At 38.3% G+C, this 21,358-nt stretch overlaps 2 protein-coding genes and 1 long non-coding RNA gene across 4 annotated transcripts in view; all 3 read right to left on the reverse strand.

Moving 5' to 3' along the window:
- Positions 1–9,666: 9,666 nt before the first annotated feature.
- On the reverse strand, positions 9,667–10,842 carry LOC143352237 (uncharacterized). Its single transcript, XR_013081879.1, has 3 exons — positions 10,495–10,842; positions 9,940–10,132; positions 9,667–9,835 (listed from the first exon to the last, which is right to left on the reverse strand). It is a non-coding gene; the product is annotated as an uncharacterized LOC143352237 (long non-coding RNA).
- A 5,969-nt stretch (positions 10,843–16,811) lies between these two features.
- LOC143352392 (odorant receptor 10-like) lies at positions 16,812–20,373 on the reverse strand. 2 transcript variants are annotated; one of them, XM_076784841.1, is made up of 6 exons: positions 20,000–20,371; positions 19,391–19,727; positions 18,679–18,894; positions 17,793–17,906; positions 17,278–17,433; positions 16,818–17,004 (listed from the first exon to the last, which is right to left on the reverse strand). In XM_076784841.1, exons 1-6 carry the CDS (start codon positions 20,251–20,253, stop codon positions 16,954–16,956), a joined length of 1,128 nt encoding a protein of 375 aa, XP_076640956.1. In that variant the 5' UTR covers positions 20,254–20,371; the 3' UTR covers positions 16,818–16,953. The 2 variants fall into 2 exon arrangements, with proteins under 2 accessions (XP_076640957.1, XP_076640956.1); XM_076784842.1 differs by lacking the exon at positions 18,679–18,894 and having other exon boundaries at positions 16,812–17,004; positions 20,000–20,373.
- Positions 20,374–20,899: 526 nt separating this feature from the next.
- LOC143352205 (uncharacterized) overlaps positions 20,900–21,358 on the reverse strand; it is a 42,287-nt gene continuing 41,828 nt past the window's right edge. Inside the window, exon 12 of the mRNA XM_076784532.1 lies at positions 20,900–21,096. Within this exon, the coding sequence (XP_076640647.1) occupies positions 21,046–21,096 (51 nt within the window). The 3' untranslated portion in view covers positions 20,900–21,045. The remainder of the gene's footprint in view (positions 21,097–21,358) is intronic.

Genomic DNA, 21,358 nt, shown 5'->3' on the forward strand with positions numbered 1-21,358 from the left:
AATTAAGATAAAAGTGTTGGGGTACGTCACCTGGCAGAAGACCAAGCAAGTAATAAGATTAGAACGGGAGAGATATCTTCGAATTGATTCATTTTAACAAGGAAAATTAAATTGGGAGTGAAATAAGAAAAGACAGTGGATTTTCTTCATTTAAAAACTGTGCTATCGCCACGATGAAGTTTACAAAACAGACATTAGGTGAAATGAATTTGTGTTCCATGTTTTTTTTTTTTTAATAAAATCGCAAGGGATATAAATAATTAATATCTGATGAGAATATTCATGAAAAAATAACACGCTTCCATGCATATGGAATATGACCCTTTCATCTGCATGGTTTCATAAGGGGATTGCATTTAATAAAATATCACAACTATGAACACTGCTAGTCTCGATATTAATTTTGATTATTTATATGAACAGTGTACAGTAAATTCTCCACGGTGTAGTTGTAATACATTCGTCACGGAAAATTGAACTGTAAATTAATAAACGATATAATTTACCTGAGCCACCGCGGTAATAGAAACGAAACAACTGAAACCTTGTAAACTATAATTCAATTGCTACTAAATATAATTGTAATAAGTATAAAAATACCTGTTTCGTATTTTTTCGAAAGATTTCGATTATCTTTATAATTTTTGAAAGGGTTTAGCTGAATAAGAAAGTCTGAAAATGAAATTGTACTATAATATATATGATAATAGTATTATATGTACAATATATATAAAAAAAGCATATATATTAATATAACTAAAATAAAATATGAGGAAGTTCGTAAACAGTAATTTCACACAACTCAGTAGGTAACTACGCATTAAGATCAATATTGATAGTAACTAATAATCTCTAATTAATCTAATTGCTGCCCATATTAGCAAACATGATCGCCAGCGTTCGCAAGGTTTATGCGACCTTCTCAATGAACACATGCAAATCTATCGACATTATAATTCCAATATAAAGCAAGGCTGCCGGCCTTTATGCATTTATATATGACATATTTGTAAATTCATGATATACGAGAGAAGTTTGTAGTGAAATTTGTATTAACGAACATTAACATCACCTATATTCCATTTTCGTCTCACAATTTGTCCTTCATTCTAATTTCTCTAAACCAACGTACATTTGCCACGCTGTACATTACTAAACATACATAATAAATCAATCAGTTTAAATAAACAAGACAGAATTAATATTCATAATAGAAATTCCATGCAATATAACAATTCAATTTTATTAATCAAAACAGAAATAGGTGTTGATATATTTGACGAATATCGTTTAAATCATAACAGCGATCAACCAGGAACATCATTAACATTAACAAACTTCTTAAACAAAGTAAGCCTGAAGACCGTAACTCGTGAGCAATTATTAAGATTATACGGCGGATTTTACTTTTACTTCGTTTAGATTCTCACGAACACAGGCAAATGTCTCTTCTGTCTTGCGGTTAACGCAGACAATTTTTCTTTCATATAAAAATGTCTAACTGTATCTTCCAATTACTCTTAAAACAAGTTCAAATTCTCCTGATCCCGTATAAATGACAGAAGCTTTATAAAATACAACGGGCAGGATAATGGCGCTAATAACAGGGTGAAAGGTCGACCCAGCTCGGTTGCCGTGGTCGCTGAAAGCCAGGTACAAAAATGCCGAACCATTTCCATGTATCTGGTACACAGGGCGACTGCTCATTTCCGGTGACCTCCTCCGAGGCCGGGTCATCATTAAGGTGATGACGCGTCCCACTTCCCTCAGATTCCTTTTTGGTCGTGTCGTTTTTTGGACAGTAAGGTCACGCATCAAGGGTTTTTTTCGACAGGGATCGGAGGGGTTGACTGGTCCTCGCGAACACGAGTACGTTCCACGGCCCTTTCTCCCCTCTTTTCGTGTCGCGCCGTCTCTCTTCGCCCTCCGTGCCTTTGACTCTCTCTGTCGGCTGCAGCTGCTCGTCACACGGACCCCATGCCATCTGCCATTAGAGGTTACACACGCACACGCGAGCTCCCAGACACGAGCACCCCAAGATCTGTAGTGGTTCTGTGATAATACCAGGTGTGTCGAACTTTCGATAGGATCGCGTTAAACGCTTAATCCTGTCATTGCTTTCTATTGTCGCTTCCGGCGGCCCGACACCGAGATCACCGAATCGATGGAAAACATTCGGTACAACGCCGCGGAAAATCTCGAAACCCGTAGACCCCCCATAACGGATTACGTTGGGATACACGGTGCAGAAACTGTTTTAACAACTTCGAGGTCCAATAGGTTCAAGGTTCATAGCGTAGGAGGTCGTTGAATTCGTATTGACGATATTTATAGTACCACCAAGCGAAGTGATGCGGTACCGTTGGAAAATATCAAGCGTAACCTCCATTGTTATCGAAATAAAATTATTTTTGTGATTTATAGACGACTGCATACCGACTAACTTTTATCTTAAACGTTTTGTCAGATTATTCGACCTGGGAATAACAGGTTGGCCAGAAAGATTGCAGATCTTTATGCGTTTATGGCTTCTGAAAATTAAAAAAAAATGCTGTAATATAAAATTCCACAGAATTTAGTACGATTTTTATTTATTCCAGATCTACAAAGGTTACTACCACCAAAAATTAGATTTTATTTGTTTCCACTCTCCTAAAATTTGCTTACAAACATTGAAAATTGCATAAACATTTGCAGTCTACAAATAAGTTATACTTGCTTAAATTGAAAATTAATAATATAGAGTCGTAGTGTATCCTACTCGAAAACGTTCTGCCATCTTGCATTGTCTTTGTCTAGTTTTATTTTATTCAAACTAATTTATTCTTGCAAATCATGCCATCAAAGAATATGCGACAAATCTAACATTTCAACGTTCTGCTGGACATTCGTAAATGTTTTGTATTCGGCTTAATTAACACGGATGAAAATACCTCGCAATTTTTTCAGAAACTGCCTACCTCGATTACTCAGTGCAGATATTTTTTTTTAAACGCATTCGTCTTCTATCGGTAGTTAGGGGTCAATGAAAAAACGGCCCCTCTTAAAGATTTGCATAATTGATCCATCTCAGACTGTTTGTGGCGGTTCGAAAACTATGCAAATGCAATGTTTGCGCACGACGTTTTCGCGCATTCGCTACGGTACTTTTGATAATGTTTCACGTGAATTACCATTATGTCACGTGGCAAATCGTGTAATACTATTGCGTGAAACTAGGATTAAATGTAGATTTGCGCAGGTACAGACCGTTATTCTTGAAGAGGTTAAGGAAGGATATAAATCTTTATTCCTGTTCGTTGCAATCCAGGCAGAAAGTTCTTATTCTGCTTTAAGATGCAAGTTGCAACTGATTGTATATTAATTTTCAAATACACATCAATCTTCGATACGTTATTTTGAAACCCGCTTCCGATTTGTTAAAGAAGTCCAACTTAAACGAAATTATTTTCGCATGTACCAATAAATAAAAAACGAAAAAAGTACATTGATATCTTAGACCATCGTGTTTCTACTTGAATATAAACGTGTACCCATAGCTCTTATTTGATGACCCTTTATAATAATGAATAAGGAAAAAATACTCGCGGCCGGTTTTCGTCGTATCATTGGAAAACGCTCGAATATAAATCCCTTCTTTGAATCTATCTGGAGCCGGCGTAACAACTATATTCATATCCAGGAGCCCTAATGTTTTCACGGCAGCTCGGGCTGCAACAATGGGCGCTGGAAATCGTATTCATCGCGTCATTCTTGCGCAACGTGCTTCAGTTACAGTCTTGCGGCCTGGGGAGCTGCACAGAAATTACCATAACAGCCACCGAAGGCGTGGGGGCCAGTACACACGCAACCGGCACGCGACAACGGGGTTGCAACAATAGCTAAATCACTGATCCCCGTCCGAGGATTATAGAGCTCGGCTGCAGACGTTTTTCGAAAAATTATTCAGCTCGACCCCTGGCCGAGTTCCGCAGGCTGCAACTGCTCCGCAGATTAAATATGTATCTGTCTATTTGCAAATGCATCCCTGAATTTTACAACAGCGATCACGCGAAACCGGAATGCCAGTTGGTAATGGATGAATGGTTCCGTGACAGCGATAGCGTTTGTCTTCTTGATGCTGGGAAATATGCTGTCCACTACCGCAAACTATGCTTACCATTTTTCAGAAATATTGAATGATCTCCGGTCCAAACCTCCTGATCTGAAATTATTATCTATGACACACGATGTTCCTGAACCAGAGTTGGGCATTATTTGGATAAAAAGTTATTTAAATAACGATTCGAATAAAAGATACTTTATCTTTATTCGTTATTCGAAGCTTCGAATTAAAAAAGTATCTTTATTCGACGAGTATCGAATAAATAATTTTATTCGACGAGAATTTATCCGACGAATAAAGATAATTTTTTTTATTCGAAGCGGATTTATTCGAAGTTCGAATAATTTTTTCATCTTTTATCTGTATCTTTTATTCGAAGCCTTCGAATAAATCTTCGAATAACTTTTGCCGAGCGCGGAGCATCAAAGACCCAGCGACGACAGACGACATACAATGTAAGCGGATGGAGAATCGCGCACGAATGAAAGTTTAAACTTTTAGATTTTTCAAGATATCCTCATCAAATTGTGACGAGCGAATGGAGAGGATTTTCCTGATGAAAATGGGGTCAAATTCGAGTGTAATCGAACAAGTTTCACTGATACGTAATGTTACGATAAAAATTACAATCTCATTAAAGACAGTCCAATTGATGTCGTGTTTGGACTCTTTTTGGTCGGGATAAGCTCTACAACTCATTCGTATTAACAATATTGTTCTGATTAAAAACATAAAAGCATAAATTGCCAATAATGCTCGATTCTCGAAGATTTATTCGAAGCCTTCGAATAAAAGATACAGATAAAAGATGAAAAAATTATTCGAAGTTCGAATAAATCCGTTTCGAATAAAAAAATTATCTTTATTCGTCGGATAAATTCTCGTCGAATAAAATTATTTATTCGATACTCGTCGAATAAAGATACTTTTTTTATTCGAAGCTTCTTTTTTATCTTTTATTCGTTATTCGAAATTTTTATTTAGATAAATATTTTGCCCAACTCTGTCCTGAACTTTTGAACACACCCAGTATGTTTTCATAAACGTACTACTCGCAAAGACTTTCGCCTGAGAACACTATTGGAAAATTACTAAAAATTATATTAATAGGTTATTTCTTAAAAGTCAGAATCGAGGACTTTAGTTCAGTACAGTAAAGTTTTGATCTAAGCCCAGCCGTCGGGTCCGTGCTGTGACATAGATCGTGCAGGGCTACTATTTTCTTGTGTGAGCGCGCCGACCGCGCTGAACGCAGAAGAGTAAATGAAACTATATTATCTCGTATATGAATAACACCATTTTTCGTTTTCAATACACAAATAAAATAATCAAATAATTCTATCAAAATCACGAATATTTGTTTTAATGGGATTTTCTATTTTGCGAAGGCGGACGATGAACTTATGGTCTCCGCTGCACGCCCTTCCAGTGTATTCATTTAATTTTCTCAACGCCTTTCTAACATTTTCCCGCGAGCGCGCCGATACGTTGCCCATCTACCTACCATTATCGTTCCACTATGATTTTCAAATAATTTAATATCACTTGATAACAGTGTGGCATTATCTGCTCCGGTATATTTATCGTAGCGACATGCGACAGGGGCGAGCGGCGATGTTAACTTCATTATACTAAGGCCACGGGAATCGAGCGATGGCCAATCGAGGCTAGCACGAGAGGCGAATTGTGGGAGGGCGACGAAAATTTATTAACAATCATATTCCAAAGTTTTCGATTAACTTTCCACACGTTCTCGTCCAAGCTTCGAGTCCATACTTTTGTTTAAAAAACTGTTATACTCTTTCGTGTGGAGGATGTTTATGAGAAAAAGATCATTCTAAGAGAGAATTCACAGAGGTTCTGGAATATATAGACAAAATGTTCTAAGTCATTAAACGTCAGTCATCAGAGCCGTAAGAATATTGATATTATGCGCTTAAAATAAAATTGATTAGATAAAGTCTGAAAGATATATCCTCCACAATTTCAACAAATTGTCCATTAGTCCACTAAAGTAATCCTTCTGACCCTTCAAAAAATTCTCGAGTCGTTTGGTTCAATTAAAAAAAAAAGTAGTAAGTGGCCCAATACTAATTCCGGCTAGTGTACATTAGAGCGTGGTCCTACGAACTTCTTTGGACTCAATTTTGCTAGTAGAGCTCGTCTTCAATTATGTACGATTTATTAAATTTTTATCTAGAATCTTCGCAACTACGGAGGTATGTAACGTATTAAGCAAACTGTGCAGCGCCGTACGAACACGTTTGGGCAAGCATCGATGAAAAGAGAGCCGCGAACGAAGTTAACGCGGCGCACAGTGTAACGAATGGCCTTTTTAGCTGAACAAAATTCTAAATCGCCTATTTTTCTATATTTATCGATTAATATGTTTACAGTTGTATAAAATATGAATAATTATTAATTTTTTACAACATTTAGTTGGTTTTTGTTAATTAAACAATATATTTTAAGTGATTTATAATTAAATATAAAATACAACAAAGTTAGTAATGGACCTGTGTAACACAGAATTATTTAACAAGTACTAGACGTTATCGAAGAAGACGTCATTTTTAATTATGGACAAAAAGAATGTAATTTTGGAAAAATTATAGTAAATGTTACTTTATGGAGATTCAGACATATTCTAACGGAAAAGAATTATTCTTTGGTTTAGTATAAGCCTCTGTTGTTATAATTTTTATAAGGGATGAAATGTTTTGATTCAACGTACCTGATTATATCTCAGGAAGATTTTGTTATAACACACTAACTGTGTTATAAAACTGTGGTATAAAACACTAACAATAATCATAGTAATTATAACAATAACAATAAAACAACAACAACAATAAAAATAACGAAACTGAAAGATATAAGAAAAACGCAAGGGAGATGTACACTGCACGCTGATCGCTCTGAGACTGAAGAAACGAATTTTCATACGAAGAAAGTTCAGAGGAAAACTCGTGGATCTTATCATTGTTTATTCCTTCAATATGCAATGAATGAGACCAATCCATACGTTTCAACGAGTAGACTAAACAAACCGCTAACAATAAATGGCGACGGCAATCGACATCGGCTGCGTTCGAAACGCCCGGCCCGGGCTATGATTGTCACGAGCGTGTACGTAAAACGACGTGACTTCATTGTAAAAATTAGTATAGTTCTGCAACGTTCTGCAAGCCAATTTTGGTATTGAAATAAATTAGAGAATCTCTACTTTATTATATGTAAAAATCATCGCGTGGGGCGACGTGGGGCATATACTAATTCATTAACGAAGAGTAGTAACATGGGCGTTTCTGTGGAAAAATAAGTACCGTGTTTGACTCTTAATTCACAAAAATAGAGGAATGTTATCGATAATTTGGAATTACTAAAGTGAAAATACATGTTTTCAGATGTTATATCCATCATATATAGGAAATTTAAATACTCCTTTGTACATTTTAACATATTTCTAGCGCGTATGGAAATGTGCCCATTCATTTATAGGTTAGGCGTTCGTCTTTTAGGTGAAGTTTACACGCTCTGTAAACATACAACAAAAGAATTTTAAGTTTTAATATTCAAGGGTTTTAATACATGGTTATTTTAGATTATATTAGCACAGTTAGTTTTCGTTTACTTGAAAGTTAATTTTGTCCAGCTAAAAAGGCCATTCGTCACACTGTGCGGCGGTGCGATGACTATAATCATGATTTGATTCGTTCGAGATCGAGCGAAATGTGAGCAGGACGGTGTTCCGCGGGGCTTCGCGCACTCGATTCCCCGGAGACGTTTGGCAATGTTTGAAAAATTAAGAGTTAAACACCGTCGGGACATCACCTCTGGTTCGTTAGTGGTGTTTCACCGGGAAACGAATGCACGGGCGCCGGCAACAAAAATGAAACGCGTGGAAGGCAAACACTTATTATTCCCGGCAACAAACTACCGGCGCACACGTTCCGTGTTTTCCGTCTGTTTATTGTCTCCCGGCCCCCGTGGCTGAACAGTTTTTCCTCTGCGGTTCACATTTTCGCGGAAAACTTGTCCGTTGATTTACACCCCGCGCTTCTATCAACGGTCCACGGGTTCGCACCGTGAATCACGGAAATTTACGCTGTATCTTATTCAGCCTTTTATGGGTCGGCGTTCGCAAATGGAAACCGAATTTTTATCATTTCCTTTACACCCTTTACATCCTCTGTTTTCCCTCCAAACTATTCTATGCTGCAGTTTTGATATCGAGTTGCATGAGACAAAATTCGCAATAACGTTTCATATATGTATCGAATGCGTGTACACTCGTTGCAGAAGTAAAAACTCTTTCATGGAAATACATGAATATTATTTAGAATTTCATATTAATATCCGTCTAAGAAATTAATTATACCAGTCATATGAACATGGTATTTCTACGGGCATGGAGAATGTAAAAAATAGGAATTTTGATTTTTTCAACTATGTGCCTCCTCTTTGAAAAATCTGAAAAAATTATATGCTAACAACCATAACGAGATGCTGAAACTGTAAAAATATAAATTTAGTATCTCATAACTTCTACAAGAGATCGGCATTTCAAAATTTTTTTATTTTTTAAAATTCGGTTTCGAAGATAAAAATTCTGAAAAAATTCATGGATGTGTATTCTTATAGCAAAAATATATCTGCTTTTTCAGAATTTTCGATTGGAGAGGGTAAGAGAAATTATGGAAAACCCTGATTTTCTTTGTCACCCCATTATTTTTTTCGCGGTTCATAAAATTTTCAACCCTTTGCATTATTTACTAAATATATTTGTAATTAACTCCTGTTACGATAAACTTTTCTGTTACCATTATTTAGCCAATAGAGAAGATACGACATATTTTTTGCTTCTTCATCTAGGGAATCGTGAACGACAGAGAAAATATTAAATAAAAATTTCAGTGGATGTGTATTCGGTCTATAAAAAGATTAATGGACGAATAAGAATGTGAATGGGTCGACAAAAGGGAAGAGCAGAGAAGGGTTAAGTGGAACGCGTTACATTTACATGTGAGCTACGTATTCGAAGTGGTCAACGTCGTAATTTTCATTGCCCCATCTTACATAATGCGACATGAAATCATAATGGACAGAAAGCCACGGCATAAAAGTGGCTCATGTCACGAAACTCATATACTGTTAGGATTATCCTTTTCAATTTCAAGGAAGGGGGCGAAAAACAGTAGGGGGTGGCAGTAACCCCTCCGGGAAGCAATACTTTTATATTTCATAAATCCAGGAATCCCAGAATTTCAAAGTGAAACTGAATAAAATTACAATAACGAATTTATGCTCTCGCATCGAGGGTCGAAACCCGTGACGTCCCCCCACTGTTTAAATAATATTTCCTTCGAGACACATCGCGAAACGTTTATACGTGTGTACGCACACAGCAGACGATTTCGCTGCAGTCGCATTCTATTACACAGGCTGTTTCATTTATTCTCGACCACCTTTGCGAAAGTTGTGAATTTATTAATTGCATTGGGAATATTGATAACCGTCACATTGATGGATTATTGGACGCAGCGAAGGAAAACATTTCTGCACGGCAATCTAACGAGGAAATCGCAGAAAACACAGTTTTGTGGATACAATTGGAAATGAATTGGCTAATGCAAATATTCGCGTGTGTAAATTTCAGCAAACTGCACTGGACTACAGGATATTATGCGTTTGTTCAATTCTCGAAGGAGCACGATGTAATCAATTCTACTGAAATTTAAAACAATGTTTACTGTAGTTGCTAATATGACAAATATCAGTGGTGTACTTTTAGTGTAGATGCAAGATAAATATAATGAAAAAGCGTTCGCTACCTTTCGAAACTTTGCAATATGTGGAATAAGCTTCGGGCCTAAATGACCCGACATCCGTACCTCGCGTCAAAGCACGCCCGCGTGCATACAGCGTGCACGTGTTTTGCATTTTCTTCCGTATTCTACATAATACGCATAGGTAGAGGCGAGAGTTTGTTGCATTCTTTTTCGTTCTGTTCCCTGTCCATGCATACTGAAAACAGACGAAAAAGTGAAAACAGAGGAGTGGAGACAAGAAACCAAGCGCGAGAGACAAGACACGAACAGCGAGATACTAAATGGGAAGATTGTAAAAATAAATGGAACATTGCTGCGGCGAAGTAATGCAAATTGAGCGGAAAAAAGGCAAACTCGAACTTCCGACAAAGAACGCATAATATTATGAACTGTACAGTCCGGGAATATTTTCACAGAAATAACTATTACTGCAACTTTAAAGTGTAATAACAAAGTTTAAGTACACCAGACAACTTTTTAAAGATTTCAACTGAAATGTATGTTCCATGATTAATTAGTAAATCAAACAGATTTTGGAAAATTGTAGTCATTACTTACACCGAATAACTATCATCTAATATGTCTGTTCATGGCTGACCGTTTCTACTTGAAACTCAATCTTCCCGATCTTCTTCATCGATTTATTAGGACACCCTGTATAAACGTTACTCCTCATTCATTAATCGCATTAATTTGACACAGTTTTCTTCGCATGTTGAAGAGTATGTGCAGCGTTTCATTATTTATTAATAATTCTTTATTCCATCCCCATCTTCCACTCTGAACGGAGTAGTGTAGAAATATTGATCTTTTTTTCATAAACAGAGTGCCGTTGCAAACCCCTTTATTATTCATAACAGCATTCTCAAATTCTACTGTCTCCACAGTTTTCTTTTTCACTCCTCTATTCTTGCCATAAGTGCATAAAATGTTATCCGAAAATGTTTTAAAACAGAAATTAAATAAAAATGTACTTTTTCTAATATGCATAGTTACAATATTGCGTCTAAATTCTTCTAGTGTCTTCGCAGTTTCGTATTTTATCAGTTCATAAAATCCGCAGTGTAGTGATTAATTATCGCAACGCTTCTGTTCGATAAATCTTGTTCATCTAGTCCGGCATCGGATACGTCACGCAACGTGTCTGAACGTCCATAGCCGAGGAGGTTAGGCTAGTAACGCAGCTTAAAATTGGCAAAAGAATTTCCCGTTGCTCTGATCAAAGTGGAGCCAAATGGGCTAAATTACCAGATGGACGATGTTGATTAACCAGCGACTGGACGCGCGGTAATCAGATCGCGGAGATAATCGCAGCTCATTAGCCTCGGATCTATCCTTGGACGGATGATCTATCCTCCCTTCGACGGTTGCCTTCGGTACACAACGATCGACAGCTACAGAGCCTCATTTCGCGGCGCGTTGCCGTGATTCGTATGCAAATTCCGCCGAAATTGCAAGGGCGAAGTAGAGCGCCTAATCTTGGCCACAGTCTCTTGATCGGTTAGCTCCCGAGACGATTGGGGGGCATTGTAGCAAAATCGAAATTCAAATTGGTTGCTGCTCCCGTAATTTTCGTTTGGTCGCAAATGCAGTTCCGCGCGGAAAACAAACAAGCCGAATGCAACGCGTTCAACAATCACGCCGTTCAACATATATATTTGAATTGCCCCCCTCCCCGTGCAAACTCCTGCCAAAATTGCTGATTTTTCGGTGCTCTTTTCGTTCCAATCATCATTTAAAGTGGCTACAGATATTTTAATTACGGCCAAACGACTTCAGCTCTTTTCGAGAAGTCGGAAAAATCACCGAATGATGTGTAAAAGAAACATTTTTAAAAATTCTTTAGATCTTTTAGAAAAATACGTTTTGTGGACGATTTGTGTCTTGAAAATTTAATCCTAGCCGATTCGTGCCGAAAAATGGACGACAAGCATAAAAAATATGTAAGAATTTTTAGATTAGTAATTGTAAGTTATCATTGCAGAGGATTTGTAACGTTTTACATTGCAGATTTTTATACCGAAAGATCAAACTATCGCCGCCTCGAAGTTGATAAACAAAATTAGCGCTCGACAGAGACAATTCTGAAAATTCTCGTGCACGAAGCAAATTTTGCACTGAGGAGAGCGTAATTGCATTTCCGTTTTAATTGCTGTCGCGGCATACTCGCGTTTACTTCCAATATGCACAATATGGTCTTCCACCTCCCCGGAAGTAACGGAATCCGTTTACAACGTTTTACCAGTTTACAACGCGCGGGGTGCTTTATGGGACGGAATACTTCGAGCAGAAATTATTAAGAAACTTCCTGTAGGTTTGAAATGAGTAAGAGCGCGATTTCTTTGAGATGAAAATGCATTTTAATACTCGCGACGGCGTAAACTTGGTATAAACAGATTCTATTACGTTCGCAGTTAAACGCAAAGAACAATGTCACCGCTAAACGAGTTTCATACGGACGCATCTTAATGGGAAAACCTTGCAACAAATTTCCAGACATGTGCAGGACGTTTTCATTAATATTTCAGGATGTCTCGAAGAGCCAAGCATGCGATTATGTACTTTTTGACGAACTTAAAGCTGAAACTTGTCAGACGTACGAATAATCTTTTGTTTAAAATAATTCTTTAAAATTAGTGACCAGACACGTGCAAGGTATTTTTTAATACTCCATCACGTAGCTGTGACGGTTAATCTTTTCGTTGAATTAAAGTTAGTGGGCAGATATCTGCAAGTTATTTTTATCGCTCAAGCTTTATTACTTAAATCTTCCAAAATTGATATTACGCAATTCAAACAATTTCCGAGCGTTTCTAAAATACCTCTCGACCTTCCAAAGGCAGCGTTCAATACTGCAGCGACTTATTGTTATTTCGTTACGTTCGCGAATTTCGTAAAGAAATTCAATTTCGCCGAAATAGCTTCGGGTCGTTCGATTTGGCTGGTTTACAAGTCCGCCGGTAATAAAGTTTGGAACAACATACGCTCGTCGAGCCTCTGAAAACGTCGGAACTTAAAAGCCCCTCGGAACGTGACAAAAGAAGTAGAACTTTACGAAGGGTTGTCGAATAACAAGATTCAAATTCCCGTGGAACAGGAAAGGCCCGGAGCAATTGCCCGTTCGCTCGTTGACACGAAAAAACCGGCCAAGTGAAAGGTCACTAAAAGGCGAAGACATTAGCTCCTTTCTCCGACGGGCCATTCGCTACATAGCAATCAGTCTGCGCGCGTGCGTTCCCGGTGGACTGCGAGCTTTCATGCAAATTTCAATTGTTCCGCACCATTTTTTAGAAACACCAGTTCCGCGGCAACTTGCGTCGCGCAATAAAAACTTTCCTTGGATCAACCCTACAGAAAGACATTTTCAATTCAATTTTGTGGGAATGGGTTTCACGTATAATTTTCATTTTTGGGCCGAAAGAGATGCAGTATGGCTAAACTTTCGTTTAAAAATTGATTGTATGAATATACGCTCGTCAATTTGTGCTACTAGTACAATACTTGTAATTTAATCAGTGGACTGCAGATTTTTATGAAAAACTAAAATTGTCAGGCGCATGTAGGAGCTGCATGGGCATTTATTTCTGTACTTAATAACTACAATGAGTGAATACAATAGCGTTTCCAAATTCTTTAAACTCTTTCACTGTTTTGTACTTGATCCACTCATTTGTGTCATCAACGCATAGAATCCGCAGTCTATTGTGTACGTAAAGATACACTGGTGACCTTGAACGCTCTGCGAAAATGATCTTGGGATAAAAATCCGAATAGTTAGCGTTCCCATTAGCTGTTCAGAGATGCTGTAAAATTCTCTAGCGGGGTATTGCCATTGGCGCGCGGACTTACCGAGGGAACAAAAATTTTCAATTTCTCGCATTGTTTTCGAGGTGAGGAGTCTTGAACGAAGAAACACGTGTGGCAACCGAACAGTACGGCAGTGAACCGTTGATATCACAAAACGGGCGCAAAAGAACCGACAAAACCACAGCATGCTAATTCGAGCGCATTTTCGGCTCGCAGTAATTCCACCGTACACACCGAGGACACAGCCAAACAAGCGAACAAATCCCGGCGAATCGACCGGCGTCGCGGCGCCGGCGAGAGTCAACGTCGAGCAACATACGAAATAATCGCGAACAAACGAAAAATCGGGAACCGACCGAAAACGTCGAGAGCCCTGGGCAGCTTGTTAGTGTCGGGCAAAGTGAAATAAAGCGAACGGAACGGGGAAGGAAACGAAGGTTATGGAGAGATAAAGGAGAATAGAAGCAGCTACGAAGATTATGGCGGAGTACGAAAAGGCGCGAAGGAACGCGTAAAAGGGGAGGCAAGATGGTGGAGGTCAAAGAGAGAGAGATAGCTTCGAGACAGGGCGAAAGAGAGGGCCGGGGACAATACAGTGGGACGGCGAGGGGCTGCAAAGGGGGTTCAGCAAGTTTATGGAGGGGACGGGGGGGACGATGAGGAGGGGGGTGCTGCAGACGCGCCTCGACAAGGGTAAATGTACGTACGAATGCACCCCAGATTGGCTTTGGGGTGGTTTCCATGGAGACCAATTCGCTCGGCCCGGGGAAGTCGTCGCCGCCGCCACGCTGCCATCGCTGCCACGCCACGCTGCCACGCCGCCAACGCTGCCACGCCGTGCGACCCTCCGAATCGAACAATTTACCGATATTTTCGCAAAAAGGCAACCTTCTCGAATCGATTCGTATCCCTTTCTAACGATCCATGAACCTTGAAAATGAAAAACGGAAAATCGGATTGATATTTGAATTGCTACGGACCTGTAAGGTTGAGCGTTTTACTAGTACTATAGTATGTTTCACTTGAGGAAACTGTGCACATACTTCGAAATGTCCCGATCATCCTGTTACACATTTTCTCCCTATCTTTTCTGCGTGATGAAAATCATACCTTTCATTTATCGGGACAACCAAATACAACGAAGACTGAATACCATTTCAAGGTACCAAATTCGGCAAAAAATTTATATTATGTTATATTATATTTCATACATATATATATGTATGTATATTTTAGTGAAAACTTCATTTCGGTGTTTCTGATAGTCCGAAAGTCATACCTAAATGTCGGCGAGTTCGTCGATCCGGAGGACACAAAGCCGGTGCAACCGATGCGCCAAATTCCCCGGGAAAATCGCACTGCACCCAAACTTCAAAAAGTTGCTGCCAACCATTCGTCACGTGGTATTTGCCTAATTTCGTCTCGTCGCCCCCCTACCCTGTCAATCGTCTCTCTAATCTACGCGCACAAGCGAGCATTCGGCGAGACGAGCCGGTAAACAGTAAACACAGGAAAAACGAGCACCAGGAAATTGATTATCGAACATGCTCGCGCCAATGTCAACCGATCCTGGTGTGCATTGAACTAATACGACGCGAAACGAACCGCGACGATTCTTACGTTTGCCGACGCGACGCGACGCGACGGGGGACATTTATAGTTCATGGAACTCTCTAATTTGACGGTAAAAGGCAATTTCTAGAAATCTCTGAAATGGTATCGAATATTATAATTCCGAACTTCGTACACTGATTGAAAAAAGACGCCTTCAATTGTATATTACCTTCCACTTTAGTATGTTTGGGTATCGTGGATATAGAATAGTACAAATTGCATGCTCGTCATAGCGTTCTTTTTCTTGTCACTTAAAAGACAAATCCAGCTCGTTGATATCAACATTCGTGTACTTAGATGAATGCAATCGAATTTTTCTGGAAAAAAAAGTTTGAAATAGAAAAGGTATTTAGAAATGGGTGCATAATCTTTATTAACAAAAACAGTGGATCATTTTCCGCATGAAATAAATTTTTACCTGAGAGGCGATAAAATGGCGTAGATAATGAAGAAACTTATTTGGATTAATTCACATAAAGATTCAGTGATTAATTATACTGACAAGTTATTTGATGAATTAGAGTTAGTTGCGCCAATACTTTTGCTCGTATCTGTACGTAATCGGATATCGAGGGGAACGTGTTTCGAATTTAATGATGCTCGAGTTCGACAGACCTTTAATTCGCCAAACGATGTCTGTTGGGACAGAGGTTGTAAATATCAGCTCTTCGTTCCATGAAAAGCTGAGATACGAAGATTATCTTGATAACTCGATAAGCAATCCCAGATCCGTGCCAACTTGATCTCTTCCGGCCCATCTGGCTTGATCATGCGACCGGGTGCGAACAAACGAGGGTTGAAATTGCGAGCGAAGCGAAAACCAACCCCCTATACTCGTTCAACCTATTGGGACATCTGACTCAACGCACAATTTTCGGCTAATTCTCTAGCGCCGAGTCACGTTTTAGTCGCAGATTATGCTCACATCGCTAGCAAATCCGGACAATTTCGATATGCAAGAGAACCTGGTTTATTTTATCACTCCATCATGCTACTTATCTCGAGTTTGTTTACTAGAGGCACGAGAGATCTCTAAATATCCCGTACCGGAAAATTTCGAGATTCTCGAAAGAGTCCGGATTCCAGCAAAAATCGAGATTCTCGAAATAATCGGGATTCCCGAAATAATGGGGTTTCCGAAAATTCCGAGAACCCATTAACAGAGTAGTACTCCCATACGCAGAGTAGTTCGAGAAACGGTGGCCAATTCTCAAAATTTTCGGGGAACCCCATTCTTTCGGGAATCCCGAAATTTTCGGGTTCTCGCACACCCCAATTGTTTACGCATCATAAACGCTGATTTTTGCGTATAGCGTTTCAAAATGTGTGGAATAAACACTATTTGTTCTTGATGCAGAATCATTGGACACCTATTCGGCCGTATAAAATCGACTAGGTTTAAATAAATAAAGCATATCAGAGTACAGGAGATTTCTGTCGTTCTTCTCTTCTCGCATACGTTTACACTAATGTTCGGGAAGAAAACGATGGAGAAGAAACGTATTTTTGAACCAACAATTTATTTAGAATAACGAGCAAATTCTTCTCTAAATCCTAAAAGCATGCTAGGAACGACTAACACATGAGTTGGAATTTTCAGGACATCGCGAGAAGCACAGACATGTAAGACGCCGAAGCTTTAATAATCTACGAACATGAAAATCAAAATTACTAGAGCTAATTTAACTGCTACTTAAATTTTATCCGTACGATCATTAGACTGCGGATTTCATGTAAAAAGATCAGAAGAATTTGGTAGCATCATGACATTATTTGTAATTTATTACAATTATCGAAGATGGAAACCAATTTTTCTTTGGTTCCACTGGCTTGAGATTGACTTTGAAAATTTTTCTTTTATATAAAGACCCGGAGTCTAATGGTAACACGAGTATTTGCAATGAACTAGAGGGACCTTACGTTTGCGAAGGTTTGCAAACTGAGAGATGAGAACTTTCCTATAGTTAGCGGCATTCCCGCCTGAGATTTTAGAATTAAAAGCACTAAACGTCGACTGGTAGTTGGCTGCAGGTCGTACCAAGACGATTCGTATATTGCATCGACAATCATCTTGCTCTGGAAAGTAAATGAAAATTTTGATGTTCAATAAAAAAAGTTTCTTTTAGCGATTCCTGCAGACTTATGTTTTCGTTTTCATAATCAATTCACATGATAGAAATGCACATTCTAAGAATCATTCGAGCTATATCATATTTACATGAATTTTTACAAAATAGTTTGTTAGTTAATATTGAACTACAAACCAATAGTAGATTCAATCAATGATTATACTTAATTCGAACATACCAGCATTTTCATATAAATTTTTATTTTAATGTTCTGGACTTTGAGTTGCATCTTTACGATGTGAAATATCAGCAGTAAAACAATATTTCACTATACTTGCAATTAGATCTTCGAGAAAATTGAATTACCTTGGTATTGAGGTACTCCCCAGCGAAACAATACACGAATATTTCTATACAAAGTGCGATATAGAGAACAAAAGACTTTAGAATGAAGGAAAGTCCATTTTCAACGTGTACTGCCTGAAACAGGGAATCATGTTCATTTCAGGAATTATTTGCAGAAAATCACATGCAAGTTGTCCAAAGTTAAAAGAAAAATATGTGCACAATAAAAAATTAATTAAAATTCATGGTCAATTTGAGTAGGAGTTATTTCGAACAATTCTATGAAATGCATTTGCATGTCTAATTATTAAAGTTTAAATTCTTTAGAAAAGGACGCTGAACATTGCGAATCAATCCCATTGTAAGAATTGTCATTGTCGCGGATGCATCTGTAATCCAGATAATGCCAATTGGTCAAATTAATCATTAACCTCTGCGAGGAACGATCTATTTGGTTGTCACTGCTTCGTCAATATGTACCGAGAAATTGTACAGTATGAACCAAGGCTGGTCCTTGTTATTTAATTAACGTCATTTTATATTCATGAATTAATCCATACACCAGTTTCAAGCAACATACTTCTCGGCAATTAATTTTAATTCAATATTATCATCGTTCTGAGATGTTGAGTATGTAAGATAGCATATCATCCCTTAAGTTATGAGGATATCATATTTCATCTTTTCTTGTCCAATTTAATTGAATCTAATTTACCCTACAATTAATTCAATTTAATGTCCTTACTGTTTTAAGTACGTGTAAAAAATTAGGCAAAATGGGTATCCGACTATATTGTGATTATACTTCACCTTCCAATAGCATGAATGAAACACGGCCTGCCTAATACTAACATGTATATCGGCGCATAACTTTGTGCATACAAATTACGAAATCAGTATTAATTACAGTTATAAATTGGAATCCTAAACCGCACATAATCGGAGTGTTCGACACAAGTTGGCAAAAAGCTATATACGAAAACAGTCGTTCAATTCGCTCGGTAAATAGAATAAGTTCTTGATGTCTCGCCACAGCGAATCGAAATTGCCCTTCGTCCTGAGAAGATACACTATGGGTTATTATGTAGCACAGTATATCGATGACACATCCTGCGTGAAGTATCTAAAAGTAATGATTATGTTTCAAAAAGATTCATGGTTAGACTGTCAGTTGTACACAATGAAAGATGCGATCTTCAAACTTTTCTTTTCAAATGCTTTTGCAGACATATTTTTCGAGAACGTGCTTCAAGAGAAATCAAAAGAAAAATCGATTTTTTTCCATGTGCTGAAGAGGCATGTCAAATTTTGACACAATTGGTGCAGAAGTTTTTGAAATATCATGTCAACCAGCAACATACTTTCTTCATGAATAGCTAATTTTAGGTAATTTTAATGGGTAAATTCGACGATCGGTTGCAACGGGACGACCGGATGTAGCGAGACTATCATTTGAAACGAAATGATCGATCGACATGAGACGATCGAATAATTCGCGACGAGCAAGGGAGTCGCAACGAGATGGTAGCCCTTGATGGTCGGATAATTCGTGACAAGAAAATGAGTCGTGGCGATCGAGAACGCAGAACGTCCGCCCCAGCGCAATTATTTGCACTTACCGTCATCAAAAGAAAAGAGCTAAACATGCTGAAAGTATATCCCGCCATGTATTGGAAAATAATCTCCGCAACTAATACGAGCTCGTAAGTTGGCGATTGACTGATGTCGAACGGCACGTCCATGTCCATGACAAGTTGCCGAACATTCGAATCGTTGGATTGCGGTATCGCGAGAGCGCCGATTGCGATACAAGTCACAGAAAACAAGTGAAACGCCGGAATTGTGCTCGTCAAACGCAATGAAAGATCCCCCGTTTTCGATATCACATTATTCTTGTCGAACGCCGCATACTTCGCGCAATCATCCTCCATCGTTAATATGATTTCGCGTAATACGCTGAGAAACGAAATTATCAATACCTTGCCACATAATATCAAGACAAAGTCGTGATGAAGATTTCAAACAGATTATGAATGTATAAGAAGAGACTTCTAATTCAGTTAACTGGAAGCTACATTGCTAGATCATTAGAACATAAATACGTGTATAAAGATGAGAAAGTGCTTTCGCGTAGGGGCTATAAAATTAGATATAATAATTCGAATAATAATATTTAACAAGTATAGAATATGAGTGCAAAGCAAACGATAGAGTATGGCCTCACTTACCCATGATTCATCCAAGCAACAATTAATTTACCGAACAACGAACTGTACCCCACTGCAAGACTCAAACTATAGATCGACTCAATGAAGCCGTCAGCATTAATGTGTCTAATCGTGTATTTGTACTGATAAAACTGGCAAAATGCAGCACACAGCAACCATAAAACTTTTCGTAAACCTGGGAATGGTGTGTCCGGCCATATGCCAATGACATGGAGCCCATATTTAACGGACTGGCTAATCGTGTTTCGAGACATACTTTCACACGAAATTGATTAATCCACGCGTTTGTTTCTCTACTTAAATTCCGCCGGCCACCGATACCACAAATTCCATTATAAACAAATATTTGCCACTTTCACGGCCACAAGTACTGCATTCAACTACGATCGGTGATTCTTCTTCAACTTCCTACGATAGACTGAAAACTTCCTCGAGAACTATGCCCAAAAAAAAGTCGAAGTCCTCCGACAGTTTGATGCGAGCACGCATGATCTGCATGAATATTTTAAATAGTGTTGCTGTGATTATAGGTTTCCCCGAGAAGAAGAAGAACGGGAGAGGATTTATTGAAGTTACGGTCCCTGTTTTCCTGCAGTGGCCAACAATTTCCATGAAAAATGCAGGAGCCGAAGCACGACTGTCTGGATCATGTTAAATTGATTTAGTCAGAAGTCGTGTCGGACGCGAAGAGAAAACTTCTGGAAATGACATTGATTTTCTCCACGTCCCATATAGCATTATTACGGTTCGAGAATAGGTGAAATATCAGTTTCATTTTTGTCGCAGAGCACACAGTCTGCATACGATTTTATTCGAAAGAGATGAACGCCGACAAGAAAGTAGTTTCAATCATTAGAGAGAATGGTAACTTGAACTTTCAAATATATTTTAACTTTTCACTTTGATACATTAACATGTGATTTTGTACTTTAGTGGAACTCACCTACTTAACGTGTTCGGCGGTATTCTAACGGTGTCATTTGGTACTGCTAGTTCCCTACCAATTTCTCCATTACCGTATCTATAAAATCTGCGAAGTGTTGCTCTCAGGACATCGCGAGAAGTACAGACATGTAGGACGCCGAAGCCTTCATAAACTGCGAACATGAAAATGAAAATTATTAAAATTAATTTAAAAGCTACTAACATTTTGTCTGTATGATCATTGAACTGCGAATTCTATGTATTCAGAACGAAAATGAATTGATGAAATATGAAACAGTAAAAAGATTAGAAGAATTTAACAACATCATGATATTATTGGTCATTTATTACAATTGTCAAAGAAAGAAACGAATTTCTCTTTGCGTCCAGTGCCTTGTGACCGGCTTGGACAATTTTTCTTTTGCATAATGGTTT

The sequence above is a fragment of the Halictus rubicundus genome, chromosome 3, assembly GCF_050948215.1.
Source record: "Halictus rubicundus isolate RS-2024b chromosome 3, iyHalRubi1_principal, whole genome shotgun sequence".
Classification (NCBI taxonomy): domain Eukaryota; kingdom Metazoa; phylum Arthropoda; class Insecta; order Hymenoptera; family Halictidae; genus Halictus; species Halictus rubicundus.

Coding starts and splice junctions, on each gene's coding strand:
- LOC143352392 (XM_076784841.1), bottom strand. CDS start 20,253: ATGTCTCGAAACACGATTAGCCAGTCCGTTAAATATGGGCTCCATGTC. Junction 19,728..19,999: donor GTTGCTTGGATGAATCATGG/GTAAGTGAGGCC, acceptor TTCGTTTCTCAG/CGTATTACGCGAAATCATAT. Junction 18,895..19,390: donor GCTCTTTTCTTTTGATGACG/GTAAGTGCAAAT, acceptor CATTACTTTTAG/ATACTTCACGCAGGATGTGT.